Raw genomic sequence first — 19,797 nt, 5'->3', positions numbered from 1 at the left:
TTTGTAAATATCTTTTGGTAGTGTGTCTCTTTTTTCTTGATGGGGGGGTCCAGGTTGGCCTCTGACCTCTGAGGAGCCCCAGGGTCCACGTGCTGACATGTCCCTCCACTTTGGCCTCTTCCCTGCATGGCCATAATTCATTCTTCGGGGTGCTCAGGGTGCCGGTGCCTGAAACAAACCCGGTGCTGCTCAGGTGACTGCTCTTCTGGCTGTCCCATGGGGTGACCGGGGAAGTGGGAGTGGGGGACTCCCCAGGGCAGTTAGTGCACCCAGCACAACACTCGATGCTTCTAGTGATCATTCCTAAGTGACCGACTGCGCTGATTGCATTGGCTCCACACTGTGAGGCTGGCACGGCGTTAGGCACACTCACCCATGTGTCTCATTTAATCCTCACCACTGTAGGCGGTCAGGATTTATTGTTCCCATCTTAGAGATGAGGACACTGAAGTCAGAGAGAGGAATGACTTGCTTGGGCCTCATGGGTGGATGGTTCCAGGCAGGGCTGGGCCTGGGGACCCCAAGACTGGAGCTTGCTCTGGGACCCCAGTTCACAGCCTGTTGCCAGGACCCTCCTTACTTCTGGCCCTCACCACAGGTGCTTCTTGGCTTTCCCTCCTTTCCAGCCGGGCACTCTCGACTTCCACCTCTATCCCCTGCAAAGCTGGTCCCATGCCCCTGAAGCCACCCTCCCCGATTTTCCCAAGTTTAAGTTCAAAGCAATGCCACCCCCTCTGGCCCTCCTCGACCCAAATCCCACCCCTGCTCTCCGTGTGTCCACCCCCCCCCCCCCAGGCCTGTTAGAGCAGCAGCGTCCGGAGCACACCTGGTTTGTTGCCTCTGGTCTGGGGCTGGTTTATCCGAGCTCTGGGATTTATTGCCCTGAGCAGAAGGAGGAAATGAGGAAGAGGAAGCGAACTCTGGGTGGGGTGCGGAGGCTGGGCTGGCGGAGGCTGGGCTGGCGCAGGCCCTGGGGTGAGGATCGGGGCAGGGAGGGAAAACTGGTTTCTTAGTCCCACTGGGAAGGGCGGGCAGGCTGGAGGTGTCTCTGTTCTTCGGACAGATCTTTTGAGGGAAGAGCCAAGCCTCCGAGAGGGTCCTCAGGTGTCTTGCTGGGCACAGTCCCTCCCCACCAGCCTGGGCTGGAGAGAAGGTGATGCCTGCTCTTCCTGGGACAGATTTAATCAAGAATCCTGACAACACAGGGAGGCTGGGCTTCCCGGGGGCTGGAGGAAGGAGATGGACAGGGCCTTCCCTGGCTGCACTTCACTGACTCCCCACAGCTCTGTGACGTCAGTTCCAGAAGAGGAAACTGAGGCCCAGGGAAGTTAAGTGACTTGAATGAGGTCATAAGCCAGGGAATGGGGCTGGTCTCTCTGATCCCAGGCCCTTGCTTTCCCCCGACATCATGAGGTGACAGAAGCAGAGACACTGTTCTTAAGAGTGTGCGCTAAAGGCCGGGCGCGGTGGCTCACGCCTGTAATCCTAGCACTCTGGGAGGCCGAGGCGGGCGGATTGCTCGAGGTTGGGAGTTCGAAAACATCCTGAGCGAGACCCTGTCTCTACTAAAAATGGAAAGAAATTAATTGACCAACTAAAAATATATATACAAAAAATTAGCCAGGCATGGTGGTGCATGCCTGTAGTCCCAGCTACTTGGGAGGCTGAGGCAGGAGGATCGCTTGAGCCCAGGAGTTTGAGGTTGCTGTGAGCTAGGCTGATGCCATGGCACTCACTCTAGCCAGGGCAACAAAAGTGAGACTCTGTCTCAAAAAAAAAAAAAAAAAAGAGTGTGCACTAATGTAAAGCCCATGTCTTCTCCTCCGTGGGCAGCCTCTTCAGATGTAATACAGCCACTAGTGCCAGAAAGATTGTCCTCGCCTCTAAACTGGCTGTGGCTTAAGCTCACACTGAAGCCCCTATTGCCAGCTGCCTTGTCCCCCTGGGAACACGCAGGCTCATTCCCAAGCCCCCTTTGGCCCCTGGCAGTTGCAGCTAGTGGCCCGGCTGCTGCTTCTGGCCTTTGGGACTCTGTCGAGAGGTCTCAGGCCTTCCAAGCAGCCAGCAAAGGGTTTTCTCAGCTTTTAGTTTCCAAAAATAGTAACCTTTGTAAAAGGAGCAGAGAGGCAAGGTGACACTCAGCCCATGAGCCACATCCAGTGTGCCGTCTCTTGGGGCCAGACCCTGCGTTGGGGGGTAGCAGGGCCATCTGTTTCTGTCTCCCTGGAGTGCCTATTTCTGCTTTCCTGGGATTCAAGGAGGGGATGTCAGAGAAATCCTTGGAACTTGCCAAATCCTGTCCCCAGCCTGAACCTGGAGTGAGGCATCTGTCCCCAGGGATGGCTTATGCCCCGCTAAGCCCTTAAGTAGTCTAGGGGCAGAGGCGGTGCACCTTCCGACTGCTCTGGGCTGAGCTCAGGCTTGATTGTCAGCCAATGGGGAAGTAGGCAGCAGGTGATGTCCCCACCCTGCTCCCCACAGAGAGAGGTGGCCTTGGGATTAGAGATTAGGACCTTGGGTGTGTCCTGTGCTCAGGCTGGGCTTCCCAGAGTAGGCATGGGATATGCCTGCCACTGTCTCCCTGAGGACAGTGGCTGGTCCCTGCCTCTCTCTGGGTCTCAGTTTCTCCATCCCTAAATTGGGAGTCCGGCTGGATGAGAGGATTCTAAGATCTCTATGAGATGCTCTGTATTCGGGACTTCAGGGGGAGGCTGGACTGTAAGATCTGTGACAACAGGGACTGTGTTCACTATATTCACTGCTGAACCCTCAGCGTGGGCGCTGAATATGTATTTGTAAAATTAAAGCATGAACTTGCCTCTCCTTTGCTTTCCCCTGCTTGGACATGGCTTTGGATGTTCATCAGCATCTTGGGAGTGTGCCCACCTGGTGACAGCTGGCAGCACAGGAGACAATGAGATTTGGAGCTGGGGTGACTCCACTCTCATTTGCCCTTCCTTCCCACCCAAAGTATTCCCGAAACAGCTTCTCAGGCATGTGTCAAGGGCTTTCCTATGCCAGGAGCAGTGTCTAGAGATATATTTGACAAAGATCCCATCCTCAGGGACCCTGAGATGGAGTGGGAGAAATAAAATAGGAATGCCACCAACTGCCATTTGTTCGGTTGCTGTGAGCAAAGAAACGTGTCAGTGCTGGGTGGAGGCTCGGAAGAATTCTCAGACAGGTCACTCGCCATGCGTGACTTCATTTCCTCATTTGTAGAAGGGAGTCCATGGCAACCTTCCGCCTGCCCAGCGCCTCCCACATCTCAGGGATTCGAGAAGCCTCAAATACTAACTCACCTCATGCCCATTCTCCAGTGTTGGCCAAAGAGGCACTGAGAGGTTGAGTGACTTTCCTGAGGTCACACAGCTAGTCGGTTGCAGATAGAGGGTTGAAACTCTGGTCTACCTTGTCCGAAGGCTTTGCTGACTTAGCTGAGTTTCTGGGAAGTCCGGGTGGTATCAAAGGGACTTTAGAAAGCTGGGCGCTATAGAAATACAAGGGCCTGAGGCACTGAGGCATGTCTGCAAGGACTTCTGAGTAATGCCAAGCAGGCATCTCCGAGGATGGGGGAGCTGCCCAGAGGGCCTGGGGTGACTGTCTGGGGACAGGTTGCCTTTGAGGAGAGGCCCCTCCCCTGTGGGGGAGCCTCGAGACCCTTTGGGTGGTGAGTCAGCCGTCCTGGGCTCGGGGCCATTGGAGTCCCAAGAGAGAGGGAGAAAGGGCGGTGTCTGATTCAAGCAAGGAGTTCTGGGTGAGGATCTGGGGCACGGGGTTTAGGCCTGAGCTCTGCAGATGAACCAGAGGCTCAGAAAGGCAGCTTGCTGGAGGAAACTTAGAAAGCAGGTCAGTGTGAGGCCCACGGTGATTTGGCAGCAGAGCTGGAAATCCATGCAATTTTTTCTTTCAGTTCCCACTGTCCTGGGCCTCAGCATTCTGGGCCTCAGTTTCCACACATGTGATGGTAGTTGGATGGAAAAGTTTCTGCAATAATTCTGTGCTGAGCAAGCACTTCCACAGGCCCCTGAGCCTTGGAGCTCAGACCAGGGACAGACGGTAGACCAGCTGCCCTGTCATGGCACGGCTGAGCAGGTTTCACCGCTGCAGCTGGCAGGACCATGCGCTGGCCCCGCTGGGGGTAATAGGTTGGCCTGAGAAAGGGAGAGGCCGGAGGGTGTCCTTGCTTGCCTGGGGTGGTGCTCACGCTGGCCCGAAAGGGGTTCACCATGGACACAATCGCACTTCCTGGTTTGGGCAATGTGTTTAACCTCTCTGGGCCTCAGTTTCCTCACCTGAAAAAAGAGTATGACAAAAACAGTGGAGTTGTTTTGAGGACCAGTTGAGCTCATGCATGTGGAGTGTTTAACATAGTCTTCAATAAACGTTAGCTAGTGTTATCTTTGCTATCTCTTAACATGTTCAGAATGTGAATATAGGAGAAAGAAACTGCTTTTCCTTCTTACCTACGCTCATACTCAACACAGACCATTTCTGTGACCCGGCACCAAGCAATTCTCCGACACCAGCTGTGTATCCTACAAGTCAATTCACTTCTGACACTACCTGGAGTTAGCACAGACCCCACAGACGAAGGGCTCAGTCCCACAAGACTGCCCCTCACTTGGGATGCCTGTCACAAGTAGCAGGTCCCCAGGTTACCAGCCGTTTCTGTCTGACTTGGCTACAAACCACAGGTTCCCATGACTCCCTTTTTGCATTTGATGATTTGATAGAGCAGCTTACAGAACCCAGGAGAGCAGGGTACTTACTGTTACCAATTTATTACAAAGGGTATTTTAAAGAATGCAGATGACAGGCAGATGAAGAGATGCACAGGGCAAGAAGGGTCCCGAGTGTAGGGGCTTCTATTCCCGTGGTGCTGGGGTGCGCCACCCTCCTGGCACATGGATGTGTTCTCGTTCACCAACACAAGGCTCTCTGAACACCCTAGTTCAGGGACTTGAATGGAGGCTTCATCACATAAGCATGTTAATCAATTATTAACTCCGTGTCCAGCCCCTCTCCCCTTCCTGTAGGAGGGGGCTGTGGCTGACAGTATTTCTGGTGACCAGCTCCCCACCTGGACCCCACCAAGCATCACCTCATTAGAACAGGAGATGCTCCAATCACCAGGGGATTCCGAGAGATAGAAAGTTCTGTGTCAGAAACTGGGCTCAAAGAACAAGGGTTAGAACAAAAGATGCTCCTAGCATCCCTGTTACTCAAGGAAATTCCAAGGGTTTTAGGAACATTCAGAGATCATACGTCTGAGTTCTTGGCAAGGCTGCCAAGATACCATCGGGGTAGAGAGATCCAAAGGCCAGATGCACATCTTGACTTCATGGTGTCCTCGGGCAAGTGACTTGCCCTCCCTGAACCTCAGCTGCCTCATCTATAAAATGGGGCTAATAAAAACCACTCCTGTGGTTGCGAGACTCAAGGACAATGTGGTAAGCACTGCTTGGTTTGCAGGCTTCCCATTGCCTTCCTTGAAATGTTACTGGGGAGAGATTGCCGTCATTTGGTGATATTTTGCCAAAAAGCAAAGCAGAAAGCCCAAGCCCAAGCCAAGCCTGGCTCCAGCTGTCCTGCCTCCACTAGGACCGGGGATGGGGGAGGGGAGCTGTGTCCCTGGATGGGTCTCTGCCCACTTCCTCCAGGAGGGCCTGGCATGTGTCCCCTAGCCCTGTGGGCCCTGGGTCCCCAGCCCGGTGGGCCCTGGCTTTCCTATGTCAAGGCACCACGAGTCCTTGTGCAGAGGGGCAGGGCCGTGCCCTGACCCCGAGAGGGGAGGCATGACATGGGCCACCCATGTTTGTCCTACTGGGGCTTTGGAGGATCTGCGGCTTTGTTACTCTAAGAGGCGTTGGCCTGAACCTGCTCATCAGCCCTGGGAGGACTGGGGCATTGTCACCCCAGGCCTGGCAGGTTCCACTAATCACCTTGCTGTCAGTTTTGATCCTCTGCCTAGAGCGTGAGCACTCCTGCTTTGGGCTGAATCACCCCCTTTCAGAGAGAGAGCTGAGCCATCAGGTCAGCCAGGAGGGCTGGGCAGGGTCAGAGGTCAGCCTGAATCCCCAGCCCTGCCGTGGGTGCGGGGAGTGTTGAGCATGGGCAGACGCCCCTCGCTCTCCCTGTTGCAGATGCCGCTGGTGAGACACAGCCCGCCTCCCTACCCCAGAAGACAAAGGGCAGGAGAGCCCTGACTCAGGCCTCTCATTTCTGGTCTTGCTGAATCAGCGAAGGGGGTTCCAGGATAACCTCGTGTCTGTGCCACCCCAGCCCCTGGCCTGGTCCCCCCAGACCCTCGTGGCTGCCGTGGGCCAGAAAGCGGCTCCTGAGAAGCCATCGCAGCAACCCCAGTCCCCTCAGTGAGTGGGAGTTGGGAGCCCCAGGCCAGGGTCCTCCCATCTCAGCCCTGGAAGCTTCTTCTACCCCGGGCTCTGAGGGGCACCCTCAAGGCCTTTTCTTCCAGCCCAAATGGTGAGGCCTTCTTTGGCAGGGTCACTACACAGTCCTTGAGTTTCTCAGTCACATCCCAAGGGACCCTGGCTCCAGGCCCTGGGACACATCCTCCCATGTGGCCTCTTAGTCAATCTCTCACACGCTGAGACAGACCTCACATGACTGGGGCACGAGGACCCGTGCAGGTTATTACAAGACCTTCCTTCTGGACGCCGCTGTGAGGCGAAGGTGGTTAGCATGATGGAGTGATGAAACCACGGGTCACACTGATCTAGGGCAGCTCAACCTTGACGCTACTGACATTTTGGGCCTGATAATTCTTTGTTGTGGGGACTGTCCTGTGCCTGGTAGGGTGTTTAGCCCCATGCCTGGACAACCAAAATGTCTTCAGACATTGTCAAATGTCCCCTGGGGAGCAAAGTAGACCCTGGCTGAGAACCTCTGAGCTGGGCTATGGTGACAGAGGTGGCAGTGGTTACATCAGGGGGTGGGGTGTGGGTAGTTGGCTGGGAAAGGTGCAAGGAGCTTTATGGAGTGTTGGAAATGTGCTGGGTGGTGGTTACACAGGCCATGCATGGGCCAAAAGACACCAGTATACATTCTATAGTGTGAAAAATATACTTAAAATGAGCAACCAGATGTGGGTTTCAGCCCTAAAACCCTTAAGGCTCATTTTCCTCATGTGTGAAATAGAGACAATAGTAGGACCCACCGCATGGGGCTGTTGCAAAGATTAAATGGGACAGTGAGTGTGAAGGACTCAGCCCAGAGCCTGCCTATGGTAAGAGCCCTGAGAATATCAGCTATTATAATGTGCAAAGCAGCTTCTTTTATGCCTCAGTTTGCCCATCTGTGCTTGAGTGTCCTGAAGACTCTCTAAGGTCCCTGTCACTGTGAATTTTTCTGATAGTCTTGGAGCTGTTTCTTTCTTGGGCTAAACACTTTCAAGGCTGTTTGTTCCACAAGACCAGGCAGTCTGTCACCAGAGTTGTTGGGAGTGCTGAAGTGGATGAAGAGCTAGGGAGGATCCAGAACATCATCAGCAGTTTTAGGAGAGAAAAGGGGAGGTCAAGGGCTGCGGTGAGCTTGCAAAGCACAGGGCCACCTTGCAGCCACCCTTCCCTTGGTGGAGGCTCCTTGGCAGACCTTCGCAGCTCGGTCCCCATCCTAATACTGGGTGGGGCTGAGAGCCTGCAGAGTGAGCTCCTTAAGCGGAGAGGTAGAACAGAATGCAGCTGTCAAAAGGGCAATTGTGGGCAGAACGCTGTCCCCTCTGAATCATCTCTTTTGTTGAGGATTAGAAAAAAGCCACCCCCAAAAGGCACAACCCACCCTGGAGTGCAGAGGTAACTGGGCTGTGGGAATCAGAAGTGCAGTTGGCACCAGGTCAGAGGGTGGGGAAGGGAGGAGAGAAGACGTCCAGCCCCCACGGAGGGTGTATAAAAGGCATCCACTCCAGGGAAGAGCCACAGTCCTCGGCCCAGGCCAAGCCAAGCTTCTCTCTGCACCTGCTCTCAATCTCCCTCTCGCCATGAGCGTTCGCCTGCAGAGTTCCTCCGCCAGCTATGGAGGTGGTTTTGGGGGTGGCTCTTGCCAGCTGGGAGGAGGCCGCGGTGTCTCTTCCTGTTCAAGCCGGTTTGTCTCTGGGGGCTCAGCTGGGGGATATGGGGGTGGCGTGAGCTGTGGCTTTGGTGGAGGGGCTGGTAGCGGTTTTGGTGGAGGCTTTGGAGGTGGCGTTGGTGGGAGTTTTGGTGGTAGCTTTGGTGGAGGTTTTGGTGGTAGCTTTGGTGGGGGTTTTGGTGGTGGCGATGGCGGTCTCCTCTCCGGCAATGAGAAGATCACCATGCAGAACCTCAACGAGCGCCTGGCCTCCTACCTGGACAAGGTGCGCGCCCTGGAAGAGGCCAACACCGAGCTGGAGGTGAAGATCCGCGACTGGTACCAGAAGCAGGCCCCGACCAGCCCTGAGCGCAACTACAGCCACTACTACAAGACCATCGAAGAGCTCCGGGAGAAGGTGAGCCATTGGAAGCTAAGCAGGGGTCCTTAGGGCAGGGCAGAGACTGGGAGGCCAGGAAATGCAACTTCCCAGGGAGCAGGCATGGATGGAATTCACACCCTTCTTGCAGGGAAAATTCTAATATTTTACTGCAGAGTCTCTGCTTAGTGGGCTTTCTCATGCCACAGCTTCCCAGATGCGTGTTGTCCCACTGTTTACTTTCGTTGTTATTAATCATGTCAAAAAGCTTTACTGCTTTCCAAACAGTTATGTTATTAGTGACTCGATCTCTATAATCCTAACCCTCTGAGTTATTTGGAAACACGACAGTTTTAAAAGCTATGAAGAATGACTAAAATCAACAGAGAAAGGGAGACATGTTCATTCATTGTTCTGGGAATAACTTTATTTTGTAGGGCACCCATTGAAACTGTAATTCCTACTTGACTGTGGCAGAGGGAGGGGGGCAGAGTCTCGGGTGGCCCTGAGCCTGGCTCCTTTCCACAGAGGCATGTCCCCCATGCTCTGTACCAGCCTGTTGGAGCAGAAATCCACCAGCTGGGGTTGAGTCCCGTGGGGCTCAAGTGCTTTGGGATATAAAAGTTGGGACAAGAGATTTGGATGGATGGGAATAGCTGTTGGATTCCCCCTGTGCTCAGCTGGGACACCTGCTCCAGTGACGTTGCTATGGAACGTGCAGCCAAGCTGAGTCCCTTCTGACTTCCAGGGGGAGGCTCTCAAGCAGGGGCCCCCAGAGGTTGCTGGCCTGATGCTGCCGAGACATGACTAACCCAAGATGTTCTTGGCCATCATTCCCCTGGAAGGCACGTCCTGGATCTTCCCTGCCAGGACCACACATTGAATGTTGGGGCAATGGGACAGGCTGGTCAACCCCACTCTCACTGCATAGAAGAGGGAAGTACCTTGTCCCAGCTCACAGGCCAGGGAGGAGGCAGGGGCTCATGAGAACCAGTTCTGCCATGTTTTTTTCAGTCCTCATGCCCAGGTGTGTGGACCCCCACAAGAGGTCACCTTCTTCTGTATTTTGTAGATCCTGGCTGCCACCATTGACAACAACCGGGTCATCCTGGAGATTGACAATGCCCGGTTGGCTGCAGATGACTTCAGGCTGAAGTGAGTTTGTTTCCCTCATTCTCCCTTTCCAGTAGGCTTTTAGCTTAGACAAATGCTCCTCTGGTCAATAGAATTGGAGCATCCCGAGAGTGAAGGTCTTGGAGAAGTAGCGGAGTCCCATGCAGAGGTAGGGGAAGTGTCTAATGTCACTCATGTTTTGCTTTTGCAAAAATTTTTTTCTTTACACTTCAGGTATGAGAACGAGCTGACCCTGCGCCAGAGCGTGGAGGCCGACATCAACGGCCTGCGCCGCGTGCTGGACGAGCTGACCCTGTCCAAGACCGACCTGGAGATGCAGATCGAGAGCCTGAATGAGGAGCTGGCCTACATGAAGAAGAACCACGAGGAGGTGAGGGGGGATCGCGGGCCTGCCATCGGCCAAGGCACCTCCAGGGAGAAAGGGGGCCCTCTGCTGCAGCTGGGCTGAGCACCCACTGCAGGATCTGGGAGTGCTTTCCAGAACATTCCACCAGCTTTCAGAGCCAAGGAGGGGGAGGACGAGGAGCTTCACGCCACTTCCTTTCCCACCCCCACAGGAGATGAAGGAGTTCAGCAACCAGGTGGTCGGCCAGGTCAACGTGGAGATGGACGCCACCCCAGGCATCGACCTGACCCGCGTGCTGGCGGAGATGAGGGCGCAGTACGAGACCCTGGCGGAGAAGAACCGCCGGGACGCGGAGGAGTGGTTCCAGAGCAAGGTGCCGGCCCTCTCACCCCATGTAGCCAGGTGGTGCCAGGCAGACACGGTCTCTTGGTCCATCTCTTCTAGCTGAGCTCTTCCGTCACCTCCTTCCTGCTTGAATTCCAGAGTGCAGAGCTGACCAAGGAGGTCACTTCCAGCACCGCCATGATCCAGACCAGCAAGACAGAGATCACGGAGCTCAGGCGCACGCTGCAGGGCCTGGAGATCGAGCTGCAGTCCCAGCTGAGCATGGTACACCTGCAGCCCCCTGCCCGGTGGCCACCCCCTCCAGGTCTCCCTGTGGCCTGGCTGGCCCCGTAACGTCCTCTCTCGCCCCACCAGAAAGCCGGGCTGGAGAACTCGGTGGCGGAGACGGAGTGCCGCTACGCCCTGCAGCTGCAGCAGATCCAGGGGCTCATCAGCAGCATCGAGGCCCAGCTGAGCGAGCTGCGCAGTGAGATGGAGTGCCAGAACCAGGAGTACAAGGTGCTGCTGGACATCAAGACGCGGCTGGAGCAGGAGATCGCCACCTACCGCAGCCTGCTCGAGGGCCAGGACGCCAAGTAGGTCGCTCCAGCCTCCCTCTGCGGAGCGCAGAGCAGGCAGGGCCTCAGAGGTCAGCCACTGCTGGTGTCAGAGAGGGGGCTGTCCCCTGTCTGAGCCTGAAGACGATCTCTTGAATCAGGCTGTGGGGACATTTAAAAACTTGCTGTTTCAGGCCCCTGAAGTGGACGGGCAGGAATAGGGACTGTGGAGGGAACATCTAATATTGGAAAAAACTGAGCTTGGATTCAGCTAAGCCAAACAAAACTATGACTATGGTGGTTTAACTGCCTTCCGGCTATTTGCAGAGACTGCACCTTCCTTGTGGGCTCAGGGGCGGGGCTGAGTGAACCAGAGGGAGGACAGAGCTTCTGGCAAATGCTCCAATGATCTCTTCTCTTGAGGCCTCTCAGACAGAGAGACAGGCAGACAGACAGCCTGGCAGGTAGTCCGTGCTGCTGCCCTTGAACTGGGGCACAGCTCAGTGAGAGTCCAACTCAGGGGCTCCTGCTCTCGCTTACCCTCTGCTCACAGTTGCTTCTCTCATCTCTCCTAGGATGGTCGGCTTCGCCTCTGCAGGAGGTAAGGAAATAGCCCCATGGGGAGGCGGGGCTGGGCTCACCGCTCCTGGGGGTAGGGGTGGGGCCAGGAGGGAGGCAGTGCTGGGCTCCCAGGGGTAGGGAGGGAGGGGGCTGCAGTGGAGGTGGTCATTTGCTCATCAATTTTCCTAAGTAGATGGCCCTGTCCCATAAAGCCACTGGGCTGTGTTGGAGAGAGCCACCTTTAGGGACAATAGAGTCCCCATCAACATAACACCCGACTAAGCAGGAGTTTGTGAGCCCTCCTGGGGGCCCTGACCTGGCCTGAGCTGGGTCTTCTCTAGCCTGAGCATCTTTTCTCCTCTGTTTCCCAGGAAGCGTCAGCACCTCTACTAATGGCTCGACTGTCCGCACCTCCGAAGTCCGTAGGCCTTAAATCTGCCTGGCGCCCCCTCCCTCTGTCTGCAGCACCCAGAGGAGAGAGCTGATGTCCCTGCAGAAGAGAGGGAGGGGCTGAAGGATGGGGGCCTCAGGCTCTTTGCTCCCAGGGCCATCCTGATGCCCCACCTGGTGGACCCTCCCTGCCCCTCTCTTCCCTCCCCCACATGGCTACTCTTGGTTTCTCAACTTCTCTACTAAAAAGAAAAGACAATTCAATAAAGTTTCCTGCCTTTTTGCAAACGTATTTTTGGTTCTGGCCTGGTTTCTGAGCGTGGCCCCTGCTAAGGCCCTGATTTAGGGCTGGGGGAGAGGTGGGCACAGTTGGGCTGAGCCGCTAACCCAGCCAAGGACAGGCCTGGGGAGCTGCACATCTAAGAAGGATGCAAGGCACATGGGTGCAACAATGACAAACACGGAGGACACAGGTAGCTGGCAGATGATGGTGCCCAGCAAACATGGACTAAGGGAACACACCAGGACAGTGCAGGAACACATGAGCCAGCTCAGGAGTCCCGCGGGACGTCTAGTGACAAGGCAGCAGCAGGGATGTAGGTAAGCCACGTGGTGGGAAATGTGGGGACAGGTACAGAGGCTGCAAGGGGCAGTCAAGTGACGACTTGGGGAGAAGGAGGCCCAGCTCCAACCTGCTGCCTCCCTGCTTCCCTCAGGCTGGTGGCTCCACTTTGGCCTGAGGCATCCCGTCCTGCTGTCCTCCCAGCCTGCTCCAAAGTCCTGCCACTCCGAACTGCTCATCAGCAGGCTCCATGGCCTGCTGTCCTCTGCCTAGTTCCCTCTGCATGGTCCCCTGCCCCTTGGGGAGCCTCAGCTCTTGCGTACAGCCTCCTCGTGCCCTGCTCACTCCCTACGTCAACATGCCCTGGACTTTGGCATAGGCCTCTCCTCCCTTTCCTCTTCACGGTCCCCTTGGACCATCCTGGATCTGTCCAGCGTTACAATTACCTGTCTGTTCCGTTGACTCCCAAACCTGAATCTCCAGCGGCGCCCTGCTCAGCTTCAGACCCCCGAGCCCGACTGTGCACCAGACCCCGCCTCCTGCAATCCCCATGTGCAAAGGAGCTTCCGTCCTCCTCCCAGATCAGCTCCTTCCTTGTCCCCATCCTTGAGGACCGAGAAACTGGAGCCAGGAGCCCTGGAATCATTCTGGCCTCCTCTCTCCCTCACCCCTTGCACGAGTCCTTACTGTGGATGTTCCTTTAGCTGTAATGTCCTCTCTGGTCCTAACTCTGGATGTGTGGCCACAGCCTCCTTCTTGGCCTCCCTCCCCGCCCCCAAGTTTTGCATTTCAGCAGGGGCGATTGCTGGGAACTCCAGCTCCGGCTCCTGCACTGGCCTCCCCAGCCCACCCCAAAGTCTTGTCATCCAAACTGCTCTCCGGGAGGCAGCCGGCCATGTGGATAGGCACCCTGAGGCCCTTGTTCAACAAGTGACCTCAGTTTGATCTGACCTTCCTCCTCCCCCTCTCACCCCTATGTTTATTGGATTGGAGACCACCAGGTTTTTATCCGAAGTTCAGGCTGGGGTGAACACCTCCTCTTCCACAGCACCTGGCTGGCATGGGGCACACTTAGGTGCTCACACATTGACGGTGTGCTCCAAGGGGGCAGGGTGGTGCCTTCTTCCTCTCGGGCCTGGCATCCGGCTGGAGCACAGGGGATAAAGGCTGAGATGAATGAATGAACTGGGGAAATGCCTGTCAGGTGCCAATGGATTTTTGTCATCATCTTTGAGGCCAGAGGGTAGGTGGAGCTCTGGCACCCTGGCCATCTCTCTCCTCCTCTGTCACTCTTACCATTCCCCTGGCCTCCCCTCTGTAGCCCCTGCAGCCCCCTGTGTGGTTTACTGTCCTCATTCACTGTCTACCTTCTTCTCTTTCCCACGCCCATTTGTGGGCTACGTGTGTTTGGCTTATTCACACGGGGGTCACTCATACCTGCCCAGCCCAGCTTGCTAAGCCAGAAGGAAGGTGTCCACCCTCCACCCATTCCAGATACCACCCCAGGCCCCGCCCACCCCCACTGCAGAACAAGGTGGGGCTCAGTTCAAGTTCACTTGCCCAGAATGGTGCTGGTTGCTAAGGCATCACAGAGAAACAGGACTGGCTCCCACTCCTGACACCTCTTAACCTTGTGTGTTAACCTGTTTATTCAGCAACTGTTTGCTGAGTGCACACTGTGTACCAGGTGCTGTATGGAATCCTGGGGAAGAGGAGGCAAACAGAAGGCAGCCTGTGTCTTCAGGGAGTCCACGGAGGAGACACCTACCACGATAAACTATGATAATCCCCAGAGCTCCGCTCAGGGAACATCCTTCTCTGGTGTTCCTCCTGCTCCCAGCGGGGCCCCTGTGCTGACAGCCATCCCAGCAATTGCCAGAGCTCCAGGTGCACACTGCAGGCTCTAGAGCCATCATGACCTGATTTGCATCCTGGCTCTGCCACCTACTCTGTTTGCACCCTGGGCGAGTTACTTAGCCTTCCTGAGCCTCCTTCCTCATGTGCTAAGTGCTACTTCCCTCGTGGGTTAATAAAAGTCAAGTGCTCAGAACAGTCCCTGGCATGTAGTGCGTGCTCCGTAACCCATACCTGTGGTCATGACCTGTGAGTTCCTTCAGGGCAGGGATGGTTTCATAGTCACCCTCATCCTCATGCCTAGGATGTTACAGGGGCCCAGTCCACGCACTGAATGGAGGAGTGGGGGAGGGCAGATACAAGCCGCAGCTTTATCTTAATCATCTGCGTGGGGCCGCCCTTAGAGGGGGGCAGACGTATAAATATTGCTCCTCCCTGGGGGTGGCCTAGGTGCCACGCCCGCCCCAGGCTCGAGTCGCTGCTTCTGCACGCTGCAGCTGTGAGGAAACAGCCCTGTCCCGATGGCATGTGGGTCACCTCCATGCCCACGATAGTCTGTGAATGAGCGTGTGTTAGTGCAAGAGACCCCGGAATAAAGGGACAGTAGGAAAGGGAACGTAGTGATGCACCCAGCATTTCCTGCTCGACAAAGCTCTTTTCATCTTTTATTTCATTTCATCTTTACAATCCCATGAGTTGGCATCCTTGGGCCCATTTTACACGTGGAAAGACTGAGGCCCAGACTGGTTGAATGACCCACCTTGAAGGACATCTGGGATCTGTGGTTCCAACATGCTTTCCAGGACTGCAGCTGGCCCTTGGTCAAGGGTTAAGCATTCAGCTCCAGGAATGTGGGGAAGAAACGAGGCTCTCTCCCAGCCCCTGTGCCCAGGGGACAAAGGAATAAACCATGAGACGATCCTGTGCTGTCCTGGCGCCTCAGAGCCAGGTCAGGTCCCAGAGGGAGGAGCCTGGCACACAGCAGGTGCTCCACGCAGGTGGTGAGATGCTGCTCTGTGTGAGTCCTGGCTGCTTCTGCCACCCTGGTCCTCGCCCTGAGCAGCAGGCCCCTCCCTCTCTGCCAGGCCCCGCCCTGGTGAATGGGGAGTGCGCTCTGCCCTCCTCCATGGGTGTCTGTCCTGCCCGGGTCCTGCAGGGGGCAGGCTCACTCCAGAAAGCAGGTCCATGCGTGCTTCTCTGGCCACCTGCTGGGACACTGGGTTGGGGGGCAGGTCCCCAGACCCAGTCCTGCCCAGGCCTGGCCCCAGCATCAGGCCCTCTCCAGTCCCCCGCGTTGTGTTGGGCAGCTGGGCATTTGGCCAGCAGGGCATGGCTAGGGGCAGAGTTCCAGGCCTGAGGCCCCTTTGGTGTCTGTTGCCCTCTGCTCTGGTCCTCCTTTGAGGACCCACAGAAGACCGAGAGTATGAGACGAGGGTGGCCAGGCCTTCCTAGCAAGGGGACTCTCACCGGACCAGCCAAGGGAAGCCTGCGGGAGGATTAGGAAGCAAAGTCCTGGGAGGGCTGTGTGTCTTTGGGGTCTGATCTTGGACCGTTCCAGCTTCTCTCATTCAGCTGCCGGGGCCCTTCCTTCCTCCCTGATGGGGTCGGTGCATCTCAGGAGCCGCCTGGGGACCTGCCCTCTTCTGGATGTTGCTCCTGGGGCTGCTGGTGGCTGGAGTGGAGCAGGGTGTGTAGGCCATGTCCCTTTGAGCAGCTCCTCTGGGGGGCTCTGCAAGAGCTGGGCACACTCCATCCCTCCACCCCCCTGCAGAGTTTGGGAGGGGACAGGTGGAGGGGACAGGTGGAGGGGACAGGTGGAGGGGTGGGTGCTGCCGAGACCTGCACAGGTACCTGTGGGCGGTGGGCATTTGGGGAAGTCGGCACAGAGCTGGTATTTATTCACTCTTTTGGCCTGTTTTTATGAACAGTCATAATGATTCTGTGGCTTCTTTCATCCCAGGATCTCAGACCAGTTTGAAAGTAAAACCCGCAGGGGCGAGCATGGCTAAGGACACACTGTCGCCGGTGGGAAGAGTCAGGTGTACGGCACGCCGCCCCTGGAAATGCAGATGCTGAGTCCAACCAAACAGGGTGTTTGGGAAATGGGCTTTGTGGTCCAGTTAAATGACACTGGAACCAGGGGACACGGGACACTGAGGCTCTTTTCTCTCAGTGGGCCTGGCCATGCAGCTCCATAAACCACAGCTTCTCAAAGCACACCAGGGAGAGAAATGACACTCTGGAATGCTCCAGGCCATAAAAGCTGGGTTGGGGGGAGGTAGGGCCTCAGTGGATCTGAACAGGAGGCTGTGTGTGGACTCTTCTATATGGGAGCTGGCGGTCAGTGCGGCCGTGCAGGGAGAGCTGGCCCCGGGCGAGGAGGCAGTGGGCGCTGAGATGCGGAGGCAGAGCTTGGACTTCTCCGTGTATCCTGCCAGGTACGGCTCAGGACTGGGGTCAGGGTGGCTCTCTGGGTATCCACTGCAGCATAAGCAGCTTGGAGCAGGATCCTGAAGCCCCAAGCAGTTGCCAGAACCACACCCTGGCGTAGAGAAAATGTTTTTATATTTTGGGAGAGATGAGATTTCTAGAGAAACTCCGGGCCCTGTAAAGTGGGGGTGTCACGGCTTCATCAGGGTAAGTGGAGGCCTAATGGGCATTCGGGACAGGGCAGAGCAGCGCGTCAGAAATCCTGGCCTGCGAGCCTCGTTGGGCCGCAGAGTCTCCGGAGGAGCCACTGCTCAGGGCCAGGCCATTACTGTGGAGGGGCAGCCAGGGAGCGGGGACAAGGCCTCCTTGGTCGCTGCATGCGTGTTCAGGCTGTCCTCAGCCTGGCGAGGCCGAGTGACAGCAGGGGGCGGGTGGAGGCTTGGGGCATGGGCTGGGGCTGGGGGTTGGAAATGGAGCAGAGAAAGACTTGCGGAATCTTGTCCAGGAAGGTCTGAGTCACTCTACTGCAGGCAACTACAATCAGGCTGGAATGTCCCTGAGGTGGCCAGGATGGGAGGCAGGACAATTTGGCCCATGTGCCTCCAAGTCCGGCTCTCTGGGCCTGGAAGGGCAAAAATGGCCGCCACTGAGAGCAGAGTGTCAGGCTACAGAAAGGCTCCATGTTCCAAGGGAAGCCCCATATGCCTTTCCCCAAGAAGAGCCCGCCATGGTGACAGTCCACCAGGGGAAGAGGGGAGGAATGGCTGCATCTTGTTTGGCCAAGGCTCTCTTCCAGCCCTGCTTCCTTACTGAGAGCTGCCAGGTAACACACAGGACACCAGTAAAATTGGAACCCTAGATAAAACAACGAATAATTTCTTTTTAGTACAAATGTGTCCCAAATATCACATGTAGTTTTACTGGCTAAATCTGGCAACGCTCCCCTTACCAGGTCTGTGAATGGCCCTCAGTCTTCCACCATCAAAGCTGAAGGAGCAAGATCTTTCCTGGATTCTTTGGTGGTTAGAAATGTCTTAATTATAAGTTCGTTTACCTTCTGTAATACCCTCTTCAACCCTGTGTACCTGTTACTGCATGTCTGTGCTAGAATCCAACCTAAGCTGGCAAGAGCTTCGTCACCAGCTACAGATGTGGTTATCTAACACAGAATGTATAGCACCACGCTTTTCAGGGGAGGAGCCGGGGGGTCCCAAGTGCTTTTTCACTTGAACGAATTTTTTGTTACAAGGAAAAAGCAGTTGCATGGAGGAAATGAGAATCAGTTGTGGGTCTCCCAGTGTCCTGGGTGGGTGCTGGTCGGGTCTTCAGGAGCAGCGTTTCTTAGGTGCCTCTGAGGGTGGGAAATTCTCTGGAACCTGTGTGTATGGACCTCAAGGAGGAATTAGGCAGTAAGTAGGGGAAAACCAGAAAGATGGAGCCTACCCCAGCAGGCTGCTCCAAGAAAGAGCCATTGGACTTCTGGAATGACCTTATGGTGCCCATTTGTAGGTGTTCTGGCAACCCCAGGGCTACCGTTTAGCCTGCTTCCTCTGCTGCCTTTGGAGCCCTGTGCTGGTGGTGGCGGTGGGGGGCATATTCTAACCAAGCCCAGAGAGGCAGGGAAGGAGAGACCCTGCTTGGAGAACCCATTTCCTCCTTGGGCACACTGTGGAAGGCTGTGCCTTGTGCATTGAATGGACTGTTCAGAGTTGGGAAGGCAATGCAGGTTTGATATTTTGGGTCTTTGCTCATGGAAAACCTTGTCTTTCAGATGGAAGCTCATTTGAAGGTGTAGACTTCTTTTTACCAAAGAAGGAGCCATGAACTCAGTCATTGATCTTGAACTTGGTGGCTTTTCAACAGGGGCTTGGGAAAGTTGAGGGTGTTTTCTGTTCCTGCAGCAGTATCTCCTATCCTCCCCCTGTCCTTCAAAGCTGGGGTCAGCACTGCAGCTTGCAGGTGGCGTGTAGGCTTTTGGGAGCTTTTAGAGTAAGGGTCAAAGGCCAGAAAGAGAATCCCAGCTGAGGGGACTGGTGCAGCTCTGAACACAGTCCCAGCTGCTGCCTCTTTGCGGGGTTGTGTTTTCTTGGGCAGCTGGATTTGGCTTCTGAATCAACATCCCATTAAACCAGGGTTGGTGGTTTGTCCCTTGGAACAGCATTTGACTGGGACTCAGATGATATGGGCTCGGAGAGCAGTTTTGATCCTTTAAATCTATGAAATGATGTCCTATTTATCAAGCACATTTGATTTGGCTCTCAAAATCCTGTGATCACAGTATTATGACCTTCGGGGAAACGAAGCTCAGAGAGATTGAGTAGCTTCAACCAGGGCTGGCTGAGTCCAGGCTTAGGGCCCTTGTCCTGCTGGCCAGCCCTGTGTTCTCTCAGTCCCTTCTTCTGCAAAACCAAGTCCCTGGCTCCGTTGTCATTGGTCATCTTGGCCAGTGATGCCATTTCAGTCTGGACATGCTGGGATGCCTGCCTAGTGTCACTGGGACACTGCCCTTCTGAATGGGGTCTTTTGGGGAACAGCCCTGGGACGTGGGTTAGTACTGTCACTCGGCCTGTGGCGGGAAAGGGGGTTCTTGGGTTATGCAGGTGCTGGAGGCAAAGGGAGACCCCCAGATCCACAGGTGTTTAGAAGGCAAAGAGACTCCAATCATGTCACACACTTGCGCCTCCTGCAAGCCTCTTGTAGGCCGTGCAGTCTACGATGTGGACAAAAGCAGGGCACTGAGGGTAGCTGGAAGCCTTCCCTGTTGACTAGCTTGTCACCTGCTCCAGGGGAGGGACATTCCTTCCCCTGGAGAAACCTCTCTGGCCCACAGCAGCCCTCCTGATGCTCAGGTGAAAGTGATGGGACCACCTGCAGTGGCAGGTCCCCACTCATTCAGTTGTCCTGGGAGAAACCTAGAGTCAGCTTCAGATACAGATCGCACAGTACAGGAATTAAAAAGTAGAAAGTGAGAATATTTATGTCAGAAGGCCCCCAGCCAGAGACCCCAAACAGAGAGCTGTGCAAAGGGCTGGTAAGGGCCTCCCTCAAAGCCCATGTCACAGAGCAAGCTCTCCATATCACAAATGAGGTAAGTTGAGGCACAGGTGTATTGAGGATGTGCCCGCATGGGCCCAACAGAGACAGCCTGACTCTGTATTAGTTGTCATAGAAAACAAAGTGGGGGGAAATTAGG

General features: G+C 55.5%; 3 protein-coding genes across 3 annotated transcripts in view; 2 read left to right on the top strand and 1 right to left on the bottom strand.

The window, feature by feature from the left end:
- EIF1 (eukaryotic translation initiation factor 1) overlaps positions 1–19,797 on the bottom strand; it is a 478,792-nt gene that overhangs the window by 152,346 nt on the left and 306,649 nt on the right. The gene's annotated exons all lie outside the window — the stretch shown is intronic.
- Positions 1–19,797, top strand: part of LOC105872035 (keratin, type I cytoskeletal 14) — a 133,994-nt gene that overhangs the window by 68,312 nt on the left and 45,885 nt on the right. The window lies entirely within an intron of this gene.
- KRT13 (keratin 13) lies at positions 7,936–12,050 on the top strand. The gene is made up of 8 exons (XM_075994560.1): positions 7,936–8,485; positions 9,519–9,601; positions 9,794–9,950; positions 10,138–10,299; positions 10,410–10,535; positions 10,626–10,846; positions 11,383–11,408; positions 11,740–12,050. Exons 1-8 carry the CDS (start codon positions 8,000–8,002, stop codon positions 11,799–11,801), a joined length of 1,323 nt encoding a protein of 440 aa, XP_075850675.1. The 5' UTR covers positions 7,936–7,999; the 3' UTR covers positions 11,802–12,050.

The sequence above is a fragment of the Microcebus murinus genome, chromosome 18, assembly GCF_040939455.1.
Source record: "Microcebus murinus isolate Inina chromosome 18, M.murinus_Inina_mat1.0, whole genome shotgun sequence".
Lineage (NCBI taxonomy): Eukaryota > Metazoa > Chordata > Mammalia > Primates > Cheirogaleidae > Microcebus > Microcebus murinus.
Note: the sequence above shows the minus strand (reverse complement) of the source record. Positions and strands in the feature narration are given on the sequence as shown.

Coding starts and splice junctions, on each gene's coding strand:
- KRT13 (XM_075994560.1), top strand. CDS start 8,000: ATGAGCGTTCGCCTGCAGAGTTCCTCCGCCAGCTATGGAGGTGGTTTT. Junction 8,486..9,518: donor TCGAAGAGCTCCGGGAGAAG/GTGAGCCATTGG, acceptor TGTATTTTGTAG/ATCCTGGCTGCCACCATTGA. Junction 9,951..10,137: donor TGAAGAAGAACCACGAGGAG/GTGAGGGGGGAT, acceptor CCACCCCCACAG/GAGATGAAGGAGTTCAGCAA.